The following is an 18,118-nucleotide window of genomic DNA, read 5'->3' as shown; positions in this document are numbered from 1 at the left end:
AATAATATACTTGAAGGCATATATTTGATGTAATGAGGACATTTGGGTAGCGTTTGTCGTTTCGCTGCATAATTCTGTAGGGCATGGAACCGTGAACGTCTGTAGCGGTGCCACAGCCCTCTCTTGAAGCCGCCGCGGGTAGAAAGGGTGGTGGGAGAAGAGGAATGCGATTTATTTTTGAGCTCTTGACCACAACAAATACGCGCTCCAAAGTTCTCACGCAACAGTGCGTGCCCAGAGGCCCGGCTATCCACTTATGTGCACAGCAGTGTTAGTAAGGCATGTCTTCAGCGGAGCTAAGTCCTACTTCCCCATTCCCTATTCCCTTTTCCCTATTCGCCTCTTGTTCTAAGTCTCTTGTTGCCTATTGCCTGTTTTCATAACCTTCACGAAAGCCCTGGATGTTCAATGAAGTGTGACGAAATATTTACTTTACCATTGAAATGCCATGCCAAAATGAACCCACACACTTGTGAGAACAATGTTCACAGCGAAGCTTTCTTAATTTTTTAATTTGTTTTTATTGTTTTTTTCCTGCAGATACACACACACACACACACAGTCTATGTCCTATCTTTCAGACTCCCTAGGAGCCTCGAAAATGTCCCAAAATTTGGACAGTCCGAAAAAATGACTGCATGCTTTATACTGCACTCAAGGGCTCAAATCACCACCTGCTCATCCGAAATAGCTCTGAAGACCTGCCAGCACACTTATTAGGCATATTGGAACACCTAATAAGTGCACTGGAATAATTAACCTGGAATCCGGCCCTCTCTGCTTTGGTGTCTCTCATAGCCAGATTGTGGCCCTAGGACTTCACGAAACTCATTTGATTTCGTATGTGGTGGCATCAAAAGTACTAGATTTGGAGGGTGGGTGGGAGAATGGGTTCAAAGGCAATGCCTAGTTGCTCACATGCTTAGTCGCTCAGCAGATTGTCTACGCTGACCGCCATATAAAAAGAAAAATAGAATTAAGGGAGAGGTTGGCACTGTTATTGGAACCACTGACACCATTGACAAGCCCTGTACAATGACAACAATTGGCAGCTGTCGCACCTCTGAGCCTCCCGTCCTCACTCTAGGGTCAAAATGTGCTGCGGCGCGTTTCGTCAAGCGTGTTACTTGTTATTGAACTAGACGCCCAACTGTCACTTAAAGCTCACATCCACTGCACTGTGGCAAAATCATGGTGCATGCTCGGCTTTATCACGCTGGTCACGGTGGGCATGCCTCTTAGCACTTTCCGTGATCGCTTCACAGCCCTGGTTCTCCCCACGCTAGAATACTATTTGGCCATCTGGTACCCTCAGTCGGCTACATTCCGGGCTCGGCTTGACAGCATGCAGCACAAAACTGCATATACACCGTACTCCCGGAGCGCATCCAGGAATTGGTGCCTCTCCTCTAGAGAAGGGAGCGCTGGCCTAGCTTCCTCTCCATCTTGCACAGTGATAGTCCCTTACATCAAGAATGCAAGCTACAACCATCCGGCCGCTATGCAAGCTCGCAGCGATCACGCTCCACTGTTTGAAGTGCCCTCGACTGAACAATCGAACTGGCTGCATCCAGCCTTACCTTACCAGAATGGGACGCCGCAATGCTACTTGGCTTCCTTGTGCAGCAGCCCTCTGGCCGCAGCTGCCTTCAGAGCCGGCCCGGTCATTTCTGCCTACATCTCCTGATATCAAGTACTAATCGGAAGAGGCTGCCCAGCATGCCCAATAACCTCGTTCGGAACTCCAACCTCCTACGTGCCTGTTTAACACTCCATCATGTGTGTGTGCTTTCTTTCTCTCTTAGTTTTTTTCTGTCTATTTCTATATCATCGTTAATTCCCTCTACCCCTTATCCCCGTGCAGGGTAACCAGCTGATTTATGATGGCTAGCATCCCTGTCTTTTTCTCTTTGTTCCTCTTCCTTCCTATGTGTAACCCTGGAACATAAGTTGGCACCAGAACCCCCTGTGGCATGGGCAGTATTGCCTTTTGTGCCCCTGCGTGCCTGGGACATACCCACATAGATGCAAATAAGGTATTGTTATTGTTAAGGTATGATTGAGGGTTGCATTGCAACCAACCTATTGTCACCATGTGTTTTATCTTTTAGCTGCAATGACAATTTGCAACAGCTAGTATGTTTGGGCTACTTTCATCCTTATGCTATAAAGTGCCAAACAGAAAGGCAACTGAAAACATCACTCAGCGCCTTATTTTTTTCCGCATTTAGTCAGTCCAGGCCATCCTCGTAGTGAGTGCAATTTAAGAACTGCCGGCTACAACAGAAGTCATACGAGCCGTTACTTGCAAGGCGTCATTGTATCCTTTTCTTTTTCAGGTACAAATCGTATTACGAAAAGCACGCAGAGTACGATGGCTTCTGTATGCCGCTTGAGCCTTCCAACCCCTGGATCTCGGACAGCACTGAGTTCTGGGAAGTGGAAAAGCAGACGTGAGTGCCAAGCACTTTGCTGTTTTCTTTTGCTCTAATAGAACTGTGTGGTGTCCACACCTGCTTGTTGAGTGTTTCTGTGCCACACCAATTCCTGAGTCAGCTCAACAAATTCATTCTTGCAGAACACCTCTGAATGCATGTGTCCCATCAGGCTTTGGAACCCTAATGCCATAACAGTTGTCGTGACAGTTGTCCTTTTGAACCCCAGATGGTGCTACTGATCTACCTAGAGGACTCAAACCTAGAGTGTTTGTGAAGTTACGTGTCCAGTAGAGTGACAGCTTCTTTCCTTGCTTTTGGCTTCTTGGACAAAAAGCGTTCCTGCACTGATGCAATTCAGAACTATTCCACCGCCGGTGTTTGACAGCCTGTTAACTGACACTGCTTCCTTCCAGAACCAATGTGCCACCGCGTCGGGTGCGTCGCTGGAAGAACTCCCTGCAGGAGCTGCTCCGGGACCCTGCGGGTCGGGAGCACTTCATCCAGTTTCTCGAGAAGGAGTTTAGCCTCGAGAACCTTAGGTGAGCCATGCCGATGCCTCACCTGCCTCTTGTCATGGTGCCTTGCTAACAGTGTATGATGCCCTCACACTAACTACAAGGTTTGGAGCCTTAGGTCCATAGAAACTGCATTAATCGATTGATTGATAGATTGATTAATCAATTGGTAAATTAGGGCAACTTTTGTGGAAATAGAGCCCCCAACCTTGCAGTCAACAGCAGAAATCAATCGATCAATCAAATTTATTCACTCTTTTGGCCAGGTTCTGGGAGGCTGTGCAAGAACTGAAGCAAATTCATCTGAAAGATGTCCCCATCAAAGTACAAGAGATATGGAAGTGAGTTTTGTTTTTGTTTCATATCTACACGCATGGTGCGGTTATGTTTATGTTGTTGCTGATAATGCAGTGACTCGTAATTTGTTCCGAATTGAAAATGTGCAAACACTCATGAGTTGGGATCACAGAGCACATAGCCAACGGCAAACTATAAAGACAGTTTCAACAAGAAGGAAAACTAACTATGTATATTTTAGTCATTCGAGTGCATGCCAGCAGTACGCATTGGCCAAACCTCTAGTCACTTTTCCACAAGAAGCTTCACACAATATTGGGAGCATCGCGTGGTGTGCAGTTCTTGTAAAACTGGAGCCTAATATATGAAATTTGGAGGGAATCGCGAAGTAGCTCAACATAGCAATGATTCAGTTTACATATTATGTGCTAATATAAGGTCTGCTTAACACTCTCAGACTGTTTGTAACAGTTTCCTGCTGATTTAAGTAGACTGCAGCTTTAATGTTATCGTATCCAGGACCTGAAAACTGCCCGGGTTCGTGAACGAGGGGGGGCTCGAGGCACCCTCCGTTAGAGAGACGCTCCGCAGTGTGGTGGTGGTGTATGATAACCGACTGAGAGCAGCTGTGCTCGTCGGTGTTTATTTGGCGCGGTGACCAATGTTGCCCACCGAGCCTGGCGGGCCAGCGAAGGTTACACCCGAGGGAGGGTCACATGCTTGTCACACCCCTTACCCCCAGTTTGTTTGTTCAATACAAACAAAATATGCCCAGCCTAAATGTAAAAAATAATGTCAGTTCACGCCTGGTCGAGGCTCTGCCACCGTCCCAGCCAGGTTTACGACGCCTGTTATCCAGACGAGTAATGGTCCGGCGGCCTCCTCAGTCGAGTGCTTTGCCTGGGCACTGGTGTTGATGGGCTGGGGGTGGCAACGCCGGGTGCTGCCTGAACCAGCCTCGTTCCGTCCGGAGAGTCTGGAGTGGCCGGCCTTGAGAGTGGCGCCGGACTTGACACCGGCCCAACGGGTGCCGCACAGCTGGCAACACTTGCTGCCTCTGAGCTGGGCAGTGCTTGGCTGGCAGCGACTTCTGTTGCCGTTGGTCCCCCTGCAGGCTGGACTTCTGAAGTGGCAGCCGAGGGTGCAAGCCAGGTCCCGAGGCAAGGCCTCACATTGTCGGCATGCCAGTGCCACATGGTCCTGTCCAGCATGCAGACGAGCAGCGATGAGGCGCTGGCAGGAGACACCACCTGCCCGGTCGACCAGGGTGGGCCAGGACGGAAGTTCCTGGCGAAGACTGGAGCTCCCGGCTTCGGCAAAGGCCCGGGACAGCACCCTCGGTCAGCAGCCAGCTTCTGCTTCAGCAGCGCTCTGGATCGGAGGTGCGGATGCAAGATGTCCTATGGTGTCTTCACTATCCGGCCCAGCAGGAGCTCACAGGGGGCATGTTCAGTGACATCGTGGGGCGTGGTCCGGTACTGGAACTGTACCTAGGCAACTTGCATACGGCAATCCCCAGCCTGGCTCTTGAGCTTGTCCTTGATGGTCTGTACCACCCACTCTGCTGCACCGTTTGAAGCAGGGTGGTATGGTGGAACCATCATCCGACGGATTCCGTTCTTCGTCATCCAGGCCAGGTACTCTGTGCTGGTGAAAGCGGAACCATTGTCGGACACAGTGACATCCAGCAACCCCTGGGCGGCGAAGAGCTGTCGCAGTGCCACAATGATCCCACCTGCTGACGGAGTGGTGACAGGCAGAACCTCAACCCACTTCAAATAGGCATCCACCACCACGAGGAAGTAATGGCCCTTGAAGGGCACCCCAAAATCCACATGCACGCGGGACTATGGTCTCTGTGGGAATGACCAGGGGGTGATTTCCACATGACGTGAGGCCTGCTGATGCTCCTGGCAGACTTGGCAGCGCTGCACCATGTGAGCAATGTCCTGGTCCACGCCAGGCCACCAAACATAAGACCGGACCACCATCTTCGTCTTTTCCACGCCAGGATGACCCGCGTGCAGCAACTGTCGGACCCTGGACCGGAGACGTCGTGATATCACTACCCTGGAACCCCACAGTAGGCAGCCCTGCTGCAGGCTCAGCTCGGCGGCCTTGTGGCTATAGGCCTGCTTAGCTAACTCCTCACCACGGGACACCGCCTTGACCACCTGAGACGCAGGACTGGGTCCCAGCTAGTCGCCTGCGACACCGCAGATCTGGAGAGTACGTCCGGGTACACGTGCTCCAGCATGAACACCCACTGCTGCTGCTGCTGCTGCTGACCTGGCATCAGCAGATCCCAGGTCCTTTCCCGGACGGTAGACCAGCTGGTAGCTGTATAGACTGCCAGCCTCAAGACCAAGTGTACCACTCAAGGTGATGCCTGCATGGGAATCACCTTGTCAGGCCCCAGCAGCCCCAACAGCGGCTTGTAGTCTGTGACTGGCCCACAGGAATTTCAGGCCCCACAGGTACTGGTGGAAGCATTCGACCTCGAACATGAGGGCCAGGCCTTCCTTGTCCAGCTGGCTGTAACGTTGCTCTGCAGCATGAAGCCGACGAGACGCAAAGGACACAGGGCGTTCCTGGTCATCCTTGTCTCGGTGCACTAGGACAGCTCCCATGCTGTACGGTGACACATCTACAGTCAGGTCGACAGGCTTGGCTGGATCGAAGTGTACCAGCTCTGGAGCCTTTGTGATAAGCCTCTTGCTGCACTGGAAGTCCATGTCCTACTCCTTCTTCCAAACCCACTGCTTACCATCTTGAAGCAGAAGATGGAGCGGCTGTAGATGCGCCAACAGGTTCATCAGGAAACTCCTATAGAAGTTGATGAGGCCAAGGTAGCACTGAAGCTCCTTCTTGTTCTGGGGCTTAGGTGCCTTGAGCACAGCATCAACATTGCAGGGGGCCGGGGCTAGGCCAGCCTGGGAAATGACATGTCCCAGGTACTCAACACTGGGGGCCAGGAAAATGCACTTTTCCAGCTTGAGCTTGAGACCAGCGTCCTGCAGTCGTGCCATGACGTTGTGCAGGTTCTGCAGGTGGTCCCTGTCATCGGTGCCTGTAACCAGGATATCGTGCAAGCACACCGCCATGTGCCTCGTGCTCCTGAAGAGGTTGTCCATCTCCCTCTGAAAAATGGCTGGGGCTGAGGCCATGCCAAATGGTAAACGCATGTACTGGAAGAGCCCCAAAGTTGTCCATATTGTGACATACTTCTGGGAGGCATCCTGGAGCACCAGCTGCTGATAAGCTTCTCTGAGGTCGAGCTTCGTAAACTTCTGTCCCCCGGACAATGCTGACCAGAGATCTCCAATTCGAGGCAGCGGGTATTTCTCGACGGTAGCGACAGTGTTGATGGTAACCTTGAAATCCCTACAGATCCTGACACTGGCGACTGGTGCCCACGTATTGACCCTCGTCGTATCGATCCTCGTCGCCAGTGTCGCAATCCGGCCGGGTTCGTGAACGAGGGGGAGCTCGAGGCATTCTCCGTTAGAGAGACGCTCCACAGTGTGGTGGTGGTGAACGATGACTGACCATCGAGCAGCTGTGCTTGTCAGTGTTTATTTGGTGTGGTGACATCTGTTGCTCACTGAGCCTGGCAGGCCGTCGAGCCTGGCGGGACAACGAAGATTATGCCTGAGGGGGCGTTACACGCTTGTCACATCATTAAGCGGCAGAATTGTGTGCAGCTATCACACTGAATGAAAAGTGCGCTCATAACCCGCATTGGAACAACATTGTAGTGTGAGGTGAGGCAGTGAAATTCGGCATATGTTAAAGCAGAATCGCTCTAAGACTGCATCAAAAGTGCTTTTCTATATACCGAACAGTGCACCCAGTGTATACACACACACAGTGGTAGAATGCGTATCAACAAAGGCATGATTTTTGAATAAGCAAGGAGTACTGTGTCCTTGTGGTCATAGTTATAGTGCACTAATCACCTCTCACTAATGAGGACATCTAGGCCACATACATGGAAGCAAGGTTGTATAAGTCGGTGAGAGCCTAAAGATCCGTGGCAGGTACACTGTCCAACTCAAACTTTGTATGGGCATGCCAGCCAGTTACGTAGGCTTAATTTTGTGATGCCACAACAGAGATGAACTATCAATATCGGCAACTCTCAGGAAAAACCCAGAGGCACAAAGGGAAGATGTATTGAAACTTTGTGGGTAATTGTATGCTATTAGTAAAGAATTAGGTCCTCACTAGGATTAAGGCATCTACAGCATCAGGGGGGTCTTTCAACCATGTTAACAAATCCTAACACAAATTCTCTGCCTTCCAGCGAGTACCTGGCTCCTGATGCCAACTGTCCCATCAACATCGACTCGAGAAGCTACGAGATCACCAAGGTCAACATGCAGAATCCTGACCGGTGGACGTTCGACGAAGCTGCCGTGAGTGGTTTGGACTTGTTGCAGAGGCCCGCTCTACTCTGCATGTTTTGCTCCTGTGGGTTCATTTGCCAAATTGCCAAAATTGCCAAATTAGGCCGAAAATTTTCTTAGCGGTGCAATCTGATACAATACCATAACTATCTTTGCGCCGTTTTTATGCCTTACCGCAGAACACATATGTATTGTGGCAAAGCTGAATTTGGAAAACCAGCAATCATTGTGCAACACATATTAGACCCTTGCCAATTTTCGTTGCTATAAAATCGAGTGCGCATTAAGATTTATACTTCGTTTAGGAGCTTTAATGTCTTTTTTACATTAGTTTTCTACTTTAGACTCGTAAGAAATGGGTGCACGTTTTATTTGCGGGTGCATTATAGGCTTGGGCGACTGCCAAATTAATCAATGGTGTGTTCTGGCATTCTTTCTGCTTCTTGTTTAATTCGACTTGCCGGATAATTACATCGGTTTCGTCGGTCCCATCAGGGCTGAATTAACGGAAATCCTATGCACACATTGAACTCGATCCCACTCACTCTCAGATCTGTTACATCAGACACTGAGCCACATCACACCCTTGTAAGTGCATTTCTTCTTTTGGATCATAATCATTTCTTGCATTGTCAGAAATATTTAATGCTGACAAATTTGAAACAGCACTGTTTTGGCAGATGCAGTCAAACAAGAGACTGAACATTAAGGGCAGTACAGGCCATGGAGCAGGAAAAATGAGCAGGGTATTCTTAGTATTGCCACATGTGCATATAAATGGCTCGTACCATACTGCCTAGTTTGCTTCCGTGGTGCATCCAGTTATACCTTTTCTTGTGTAAAAACGTGCAACAAGCACTTTCGTTCTTACGAGGCGCATCATGGTCTCGTGCCTCGACAACGCGGGCATTTAGGACTATCATTGTGATCAGTATATTAAAGACCGTTCCGCAGCCTGTGCGACTTGAAATATTAATGTGCAAGAAAAAAGACAACTTTCTTGCATTTACACAGCTTTGGAGACTCAAATCAGTAAGTTCCAGCTTCTCACAATCTCGGGGAAACTGTCCGAGACATGTGGAAGGTCTCAGGTACATGTAAGCTTCAGATAAGCATATTTTATTCTTCGAATGATTGATATGTTGAACTATTTCGTAATCTCCTTAGAGTTCAATATGTTGAGGATTGACTGTAGTTACATTATTTCAGCCCATACATTTCCAGATGGATAAAATTGGGTCGGAGCACACATGGCGGGCATTCTCAAGTCATGACTGGCTGATTATCTTTATATTAAAAAGAAAGTGCATAGATTCAGTACATTCTACCATTACTGACCTGTGAGACTAAAAGATTGAGGGGAAAAAAATTAATAACCTGTGCAGTTAGTGATGGAATAAAAAGGATAGCCATAACTAAGAGACAGGAAGCCAGCACTGTGGATAAGAAAGTAAATGGGTACAGGTGATATTCTAATTGAGATTAGGAGAAAGATGGGGAATTGGGCAGGACATGTAAGGCGTAGGGCAGATAGCTGGTGGTTTATTAGAGTTACAGCATGGGTGCCAGGAAGCATAGTCGAGGACAGCAGAAAACCAAGGGGTGCGATGAAATTCGGGAATTCGCTGGATGGGATTGGAGATGGCTGGTAGAAGCCTTCTGTCCTGCAGTGGACATGAAAGGAGGCTGATCATGATGAGGATCGATATGCACAGCCTTTCTTCAGAAGAAACAAAGCCACCTGGAGCATACGATTGTTGCTTAGCCCTGGCTACATTGTGCCACTCCTTCAAAACTTTTGGCACTGGGAAGACGTGAAGGATAATTGAGAGGGTTTGCCTGGCTCACCTGAGCTCACGAGCAGTATGGATGCAACAGAAAGCAGACTAGGTGGCCCAGCATCAGCAGCATTCATGCATACCAGGGCTTCGTTTCATTTGACAAAGGCTGCACATTTACACTTCGCAGCTTTTATTAGTCCTGGTTTGCATTACATCACATACATATCCTGCTTGATGTCATTACAGTGGGCCCAAAGTTCTTTACTTTGAATGATCACTGCAGTAAAAGCACTGATTCAGAGCCACATACAGCTTTAAAATGGCACTTTTTGACTTTTAAATGGTTTGGTGCGAGATCTTAATCATCATCATCATCATCATCACCATCATCATTTTTGCGATGCTGTTCAACTGAGACTGGTGGAGTGCTTGAGACTGGGATGATGCAGAGGGCCAGCTCAGGTAATGGGCATGATTATATGTGTCACCAAGAGGAATATACGCTGAAAACTAGCTATGAGTCAGCTGTATAGCATGCGTGACTGTGGAAACTTTATATAATGTGGCTTACACCAGCGTGGAAGTAAACATTTTGCAAGTAAACTTGAAAGCCATTGAGTACCACTCTGTTGTTATACCCACAAGCTTTTAAAATTATTTTTGCCTTGCACTCACCTGAGCAGTGTGTGATGCCAGCTTAGAATACCATAACCATCTCTTGTTCACCAACATAATGTTTCACGTACATTTCTGGCCACCAAATGATAAATGTCACCACAATTCACGGGCATTAAAATAATGGTAGGGTGGAAAGCGCGTGTTGTGACAGAAGTGCAAATTGTTTGTGGGACTGGTTTCCATCTTTTTTTTTTCTTCTCTGCTAATTGTGGGCCATTGGCAAAGATTAGCTCCTCACTAAAATTAAGTGGCCAGCTGTATTAGTCAGACCTGCTGTTTGTACTAACTTGAATACTTTCTGCCGCATGATTTCTGGCTATATTGTGTTGCGTGGCTGTGGCTAAACTATCTGCTCTTGTTTTTTTTGCCCTCTCTCACGTCATGCTCAGTGGCACGTCTACTTCGTGATGAGGAACGACAGCTATAGACGATACACCAATTCTGCCATGTACATGGATTATGCTAACGGCACTAAGAAGAAGGTAAGCAAGGCTACACCATTGGCAGAAAACCGCATCTGTCGCCCAAGAGTTCTCACAAACGTTAACTGGCATTCACCTGCTCTAGTGCTTGCTTTTAAGCATAATCGAACAAGGTTATTACTAAAGTTGGTGCAACAAGTGATTTCAAGATTGTGTAATGTGACTTGCCAAAGCTTTTATGCAACTACAGTATACGAAATATGATGATGTTACTGTAATCCTTTCATGTGCAATTACAATGCCCATACTTTCTTTTTTCCCGTGCTTCTTCAGAGATCTGTACATAAATAATGATTATAAACGAGGCACATGTGATTTTTCTTTTTTAGCACTGCTGCGTTGCATGCATAAATTGTGAGGTGACTGCTAAATAGAATTCGCTGAACCATGGCTTGATGATTACAATTTTAGTTTTGGAATGTTTCCGTAAGTGTGTCGTGTGTTTCATTTTCATGTTGGTTAAAGTGAGATGCATTTGGTTCAGCGCTATGCTTAGACTAAAATGGCTAGGGCTAGTCTTCAACATTTCTTGATAAATTAAGCATCCCATTGTTTCTTGCTAGTCTAAAAGCTAACTTCAGTTTCACGCCGACATGCATACACCTTGTGGTTTGTAGCGCACTGCACTAGTGTTGAGAACACTTTGGTGTTTTGTGAGTGGTTGTGATTGTGTCTTTCACTGTGCACCTGTTCACTTTTTGTGTGCGAGTACCTTTCTATAGCTCCCAGAGCAGTATAGAGTACTAATCTTTATTATTTAAGTCAGTTGCATGTGGCTCTTGAGATTAAAAGTACGGTGTAGACTCGGCGTGTACTGAGAGAACTGCAGCATTCCTTTCCACCCACTTTGATGCATAGTTATTGTAACCGTACATCAACTAAAACATCTTTTTTTTTTCTGCAAGACTGACACTCGACGCATAAATTGTACAGTATGAGCATGACATCTCTTAGGTAACCACAATTTTCTTCAGAACATCTCTTTGATTTTTTTAGAGTTTTAGCTTGTCCATAAGTGCATTACTCATTTCAGAAAGCAGGGTTTCTGGAGACGCTTATGTGAACAGCAATGTTTGTGGCGCCATCTTGTGGTAAAGATTTTAACTAGAGAGCACGAGAGCTGTTATTGCAGTTACCCACCATGTTCGGCTTAACTGCTGTTGCACAGCAATGGTGGCCACATAATCATCGTTGACGTTCTGCCTTTCTTTAAATTTTGCTCGATGAGGACACTCACGTAATACAAATATGTGTATATATATATATGCATTGTAGTTTGAGAAAGTCTCATAGGTTATCGCAATGAGCATTGCTTCTGCCATGTGCAGCTTCGTTAGCCTGGTATTTCATAAAGTGTAACATGTTTACAGAGAAGTTAAAACTCTTTTCTAAGAGCATAGTATCACTTATTTTGTCGTACTGCGCATTGTCATTTTGAAGAAATGCTATGGGATTTAACATGCATAGTGTATCCTCAGTTGTACGGCCAGTTGGTTATTAAGTTCCTCTATTTCTTTCTGTGGAAAGAGGGCCCAAATGAATAAATTGAAAGTTAGTAACCTAGAATTGTGCGCAGCGCCACTTGTCAAAGTTGTCTCTTGTGTCAAGGTTGTGTTACTGTTTTCAGGAATTGGCCTGCATTAGCCTGCCTATTACGAAACTCCCCTCGTAGAACAGAAGTGCTGTCTGTGTTAGCTCCCCTCAACCCCTTTTGCCCCCCCCGTAGACTTGTGTACGAAACGCTCCTAGCACCCGCAGTCAATGTGGCAGTAGATGGTAGATTGACCGCTGTCGCAACTTCGTGTACCGACAAACCCATTTCGTTTTCTTTTCCACCAGTGGTCTCAATCTGACCTCTTTTGTGCTCCTGTGCTTACGTGTGTGTGATGCGTGTTCTTACTTCCCTCATTTTGTCTTGTTACTTTGGTAGCTTCCATTTTATTATTATTTTGTTCTGAGGCATTGTGTTAACCATTTGTCCTTAATGCCAAACTGAAGTCTGACTTTATAACCCTTGGTGCATTTTCATGCCACTGAATTATAAAAATATTAATAATTTTAGCCCCGTTTCCTCTAACTGAACTGTCTGTAGACATCTACTTCCCTTAACAGACTACAAACATTGTCATTTATTTCTGTGACAGTAGGTAGTCAAATCCTCCCCTGCTTTATCAGCTGCTGTAGTGATTTAGTTGAACAGACTACACGTATCCACTTCCTTGGTACAGTGCTAATTCTTTTTTTTTTCTGCAGTAATAAGTAGCGTAGCCCTTTCCTGCTTCATTAGTTTCTAGAGTGCTAGTTGTAGAGCGTAGTCTCCTGCTAGAAATGTTTGGTTTATGCAGACTTTTGCAGTGCATCCCTCCTTTAGCTGGCTGCCACAGGATGCTAGGTGTCAGCTGAATGCCATAGAGTAGATGCACAGCAGATGCCATCTGGCATACGTCTTGTAGCAGACACCATGCAGCAGGCGCCCTGTAGCAGACGATGTCTAGCAGGTGGCGTGCAGCAGATGTGCAGTGGCACGGAGAAATGCACAGGATGGGCTTAATCGAAAGCGTGGCGAGATGGGTGTGTGGCAGAGTTGTCGTACCCCTTCTCGCCCTCCCATTTCCCGCCACCCCAGCCTCAACGGCGCAGTCAGCTTGCAGCCGCTCAACTGTGCCCTTCTCGCAGACCTCCGTGAAGGGGCTCCGCTCTGTGATATCGTTCACGGCCAAGAAGGACCCGGGTCCATCCTCCTCCTAGCTTGCCCGCCGCCATGGCTGCCTTGCGCATGCGTGCGTGCCTCTCTCTCTCTCATTATCTATGTCTCTCTCTTTTTATCTCTTTTATCTGGAAAGGCCTTTGTACCTGGGCTATGCTTCTCTGACGCGACAGCCTTGCCCAAACACATCATGAAAGATCTGCCACAACCTTGTCAAAGCCTTTTCTTACAAACCTTATTTTGCCTCTACACCCGATCTGACATTTATCTTTACGAGTGGCATTTCTAGTCAGCAAGGAAACGTGTACTTCTCTTTTGCTGCACAGTGCCCCTATAATTATTACCTTTCACTAGCAGCTTATCTCTGTATATCTGTCTTATCCGGAAACACACATCCTATGTGTTCATTACTTAAACTGAACTCGGGCAGCTCGTTTTGCTTTCATGCATCCCTGTAACATGTGCAGTGCTGTGTCAGGAATTTCAGTCAGATTTTCTCTGTTCACGTCTGACTTGCAAATTCTCTCGCCCGAAATGCCGGGCTTACCTGACTACAATCACAGAGGAGGTGGACAGTGCCAACCTCAGCTGCTGCATTGATTACTTAATTTTAATTCATACCCACTAGCAGTTACATGTCATTTAGGTACCCGTGCCTAACTTACTTTTGCTTGTTCAGCCACTCCAGGAAGCAAGCAATTGGTTATCTTTTTCATGCCTGCATCACACACTTCAGATTTTCTTTTTGTAAGCGTTCATCTGTTTGTTAACCGGAAGAACAATATAAGTGCTCTCAAGCATATGATATGTTGCCCCTTTGTTGAAGAAAAATGAATTTTCATATTATTGCCAACATTCCAATTTGGGACACTACTCTAGCGAAAAATCATGTGTTTTTTTTTATGGATAGATTGCAATTGGAATACTGCAAGTACTTCAACCTCAAGGAGAGCTGGGAAAGAAGAAAAATAAAAATAAAATCAAACAGCAGTAAATGAGACAGTCAGCTTGGGCATTGTGGTTACTGTTAGCTTTTAATAGATGCAGTCGATTTTATTGGGGAGCTTGTTCTGGTGCCTCTCCAATGGTTACTTGAGCTAACTTTGAGGTTTGAATCTGCGAAACAATAACCTTAAAATCAGCGCTTTTGAGTCTCAGACACCTGCAATATGATACTGAATAACCGGCAACCCACTTTGAAAAGAAATTCCAAGATCACGATGTGAAGAGGCTATAAGTGCAGTTTGAGAAGTCGCAAAGCTTAACCTTCATCACAGTATTCTTTAGTAGAGCTGATAGTAGCTGGTGTAGCTCCAGGAGTGATGGGTGTGACATGTGCACTTCAAAAAACTAAATTTTTCTAAAGATGAAGCTGTGTCGGTGCTACTGCTTGGCTTTATTATTGTTTTTTTTTTTTCAGTGGCCGCTTTGCATTAGTAACAGTTGCTGAGTGCGTGTCTTTCGCATGAGTTGTGCTGTTGGGGCTGCTGGATATTTTGATGAACTCTTGTGAGAAAGCTGCTCTCTCAACTGAAGCCTTGTCTTTTGAATATAAGAGCCAAATGGTCTTATTGATGGTCTGGTAGGTCAGCCGTCAGTAACCATCCAAACTAATCTTGAATGATAGTAGGCCTGTATTTTGTCTCATTTTATTGAAGGGTTCTTATTAACAGTGAGAACAAAGTTTGATTCCTGCTATGTACAAGCAAGAACGTCCTTCCTATAAGAACTGAAATTTTAAATGCTAACATTGCAATACATCTGTTTTCTGAGCCTGTGTTAGCAAAGGGGATTCTATAGAATCACATTCTAGTATTATTGCTTTTAATAAGCGTTTTAGTGAATTGACGTACTGGAATTAATTTGCTCTTGCAGTTTTTAGTTTTTGAAACACTATGTAGTTAACTTCTGCTATGCTTTTCTTTGCCTCCCTGTCTATTGGCTTCATAGAATTAGACTAGATATAGTTGCTTAGTAAAGAAAATTGTGGCAAGCTTATGATGGCATAAAGAAGATTTGAAGATTTGGCATGTTAGCAAGTAGAACAGGTGGCAAAATTTAGTCTGTCGGCATGAACTGGATGAAATATTTTAATTGTAAGGGACACTAAATGAAATTATTTACTTTTCTTTGGACTGCTTCAACTTTGGGGTTATTTAATTCTCATCTGGTATTATAAGAAGTGGCAAAGGCAGACCCCAGCCTGTCAGTAAGACCATTTGGATTGTGTTCGTGTGGTGCTGTCTCATTCTTGCATCTTCAGCATGAGCATGTTGCTTAAAACTTGCTTTTAAGCGGCTTGCATGTTGGCAACCTTGTCAAAGCACTGGGCCGACTTTTACACTAGAACACTGTGTGTGTGCGCACTGACTACATGTCGATGCCCTTCTTGCATCGCTGTATTTTCACATGGAGTGTTCTACTGTAAAGCAAGAGCACCTGCATGCCATAAAATCTGTCAATTTGTGTCACAGTGTGCGACCTCACAGACATGATTGTCTACGCTAGTGTTGTGTCCATTTATTATCTTGCAGAACACGGTGCTACCATGTTGAGTAATACCTTCACATTCTTTTATTTCTGTGAGCTTTGTTGCATCATTTTTAGAGTGATGCCCAGATCAAAGGGTCTCATATGTACCTTGTATTGAGTGCTATAACCGCGTTTGTAAGGTTTGCTATTATGATGTGCACCTGCACTTAAACTTATTTACTGTAAATAACTAAAGGAGAGTTCCTTTAACGTCAACTCTCTAAATCTGAATCCTCTGAGCTAAACACCTTTGTGGATATTTGTGTCCAGTGATGTCATGAAATGCGTAAGACACCAAAGGGCATACAGGGCATTGTATACGCCCGTTGCTTTCCTTGTCATTGGGCTGTCTTTTTGCATACTTCTTTTTCTCCCCGAGAAGACCTTTGTGTCATTTCAATAAGTCGAGATTTTTGAGACATGTCCCAATTTTGAAGAGTGTACCGATGATAGTGTCATTTACTGGCAACATCTACCAATTCAGTGAAAAACAATTCGTCCATGGGACATCCAAATCATCACGTCCCAGTCACCATGCACCATCTTGAATACAAATAGGACATCTGCTGGACGTCGAGTTTCGGATATCCTATTACAGATGCCCCAGGGATATTGCACATAGACCTGTTTCAAACATTTTACCATGAATGTCCCAAGGTTATCCTACATGGACCCTTTTTGATATACGTGTGAATATTTGTCCTCCAATTGAGGCTTTGTCTTTAAGTTTCCTTGTAAAAGAATTACGTTCTCTCACTTGTTCAAATTATGATGTCTGGAACTTGTGTGTACGTTGTACTCTACGAATTTTCTGGCGCAATTTACTTTGAAATTAGTTCAATAGGGCACTTGTGCTTGGTGGAAGGACTAGAAGAATGAGGAGTATGTTGTTCTTCCGCAAACGTGCGTGAGTGTAACATGTGCATAAAACGTATCTGTTCTTGAAGCGTGGACGCTCTGCCTGTTGCATCTGTCACACAGCGTGTGCTGCGACCGTAATTGACATTATAATAAACACTGTGCATAAGGCCCTGGCATATGTCCGTAAAATGTACACAGCATATCCCCATAATGTCCCTCCCGGACATGCAAGGGAAGTTCACAGGACACGGAAAGTGCGGCCAAATGGTCATGTGAGGGATGTCTGCAGGACGTATTCAACATATCCAGGTTCTGGCGCCGTGGATGTCCATAAGAGATCCACAGGATGTCATTGTTGTCACTGGGAATTTGCTTGGTCCTAGCTTTAAGCAACTTTGTTGCCCTGAATTGTCCAGAATTCATGTTGGATCTACCGGAAATTACAGATTGTCCTGGTTACCCAAACTTTTTATGATGTTTTCAGTTATGTATTTAACAGATGTACTTGCGCTTACTTTGCCCTTCATCCCCTAATAATATTTAGAAGTATGGATTTATGCAAAGCGCACTGGTGAGGCTGGAAACAGTGGGGCTTGACATGGAGATGCAGCTTGAAATCTTGGGATTCTGTAAATTTGGACAGTCCTGCTAAACAAAAACTGTCCAAGTCGCTTGAGAAAAACCCTGGCAGTGAGTGGGAATGTTCACCAAGAACAGCAAATGGCAATTACGACTTGGACGCAAAGTTCTCTCTGACCGTTAGTTGTTAGTAGTATACTGGCGAGGGTCCCAAAGTCAAAAGACTGCAGCAGGACCTTTAGTTAAATAGAAGATTGGTACAAAATAATTAATTAATACAGCAATGTAAAATTATGCAATCTACAAGTAAATAAAAAGTTAACGAAGTAGTGATAAGGAATACATTCAATTTTTGTACAAGGCGTTATACATGTAAAATAAAAAAAATTTCACATTATCAATCTAAATTGTGTAAATCTATTTAACAAATGAAACACACTTTATATACAAAGTAAATTAATCGGGACTAGTTATACAAAATGGAATTTTTAAGTTCATCTTTGAATGCATGCAAAGATGTTGATGATTTAAGAGCATAGGGTAGGTCATTCCACAATTTAATCGCCGAGAAGAAGGAAGTCATTTGTGTTGCAACTGGGTAACAGAAAGTTGTGATAATGGGCAAACCTAGTGCTGTTGGTATTTGTGAGCAACCTAGAGTCTGTTAATTGACACGCAAGCTGTTTGTTAAGTAATTTAAATAGAGTGATAAGTAAATGAAATTTAAACAAGCGAGATATAGGAAGAATGAAGTTAGCCTGGAGGAGGCGGAGAAGCATTAGAGTACAAGAACTGTTGGTAATAATGTGAATGGCCTGGTTCTGAGTGTGCTGTATGGA

The 18,118-nt window shown here is 45.4% G+C and overlaps 1 protein-coding gene across 2 annotated transcripts in view; it reads left to right on the top strand.

The window, feature by feature from the left end:
* LOC126534201 (regulator of G-protein signaling 7-like) overlaps positions 1-18,118 on the top strand; it is a 95,519-nt gene that overhangs the window by 62,162 nt on the left and 15,239 nt on the right. Inside the window, exons 11-16 of one of the 2 annotated variants that reach the window (XM_050181461.3) lie at positions 2,340-2,453; positions 2,852-2,977; positions 3,220-3,294; positions 7,557-7,668; positions 10,508-10,600; positions 13,277-13,380. In XM_050181461.3, the coding sequence (XP_050037418.1) occupies positions 2,340-2,453; positions 2,852-2,977; positions 3,220-3,294; positions 7,557-7,668; positions 10,508-10,600; positions 13,277-13,348 (592 nt within the window). In that variant the 3' untranslated portion in view covers positions 13,349-13,380. The remainder of the gene's footprint in view (positions 1-2,339; positions 2,454-2,851; positions 2,978-3,219; positions 3,295-7,556; positions 7,669-10,507; positions 10,601-13,276; positions 13,381-18,118) is intronic. The other variant, XM_050181462.3, reaches the window with a different exon arrangement.

Source organism: Dermacentor andersoni, chromosome 7 (assembly GCF_023375885.2).
Source record: "Dermacentor andersoni chromosome 7, qqDerAnde1_hic_scaffold, whole genome shotgun sequence".
Classification (NCBI taxonomy): domain Eukaryota; kingdom Metazoa; phylum Arthropoda; class Arachnida; order Ixodida; family Ixodidae; genus Dermacentor; species Dermacentor andersoni.
Note: the sequence above shows the minus strand (reverse complement) of the source record. Positions and strands in the feature narration are given on the sequence as shown.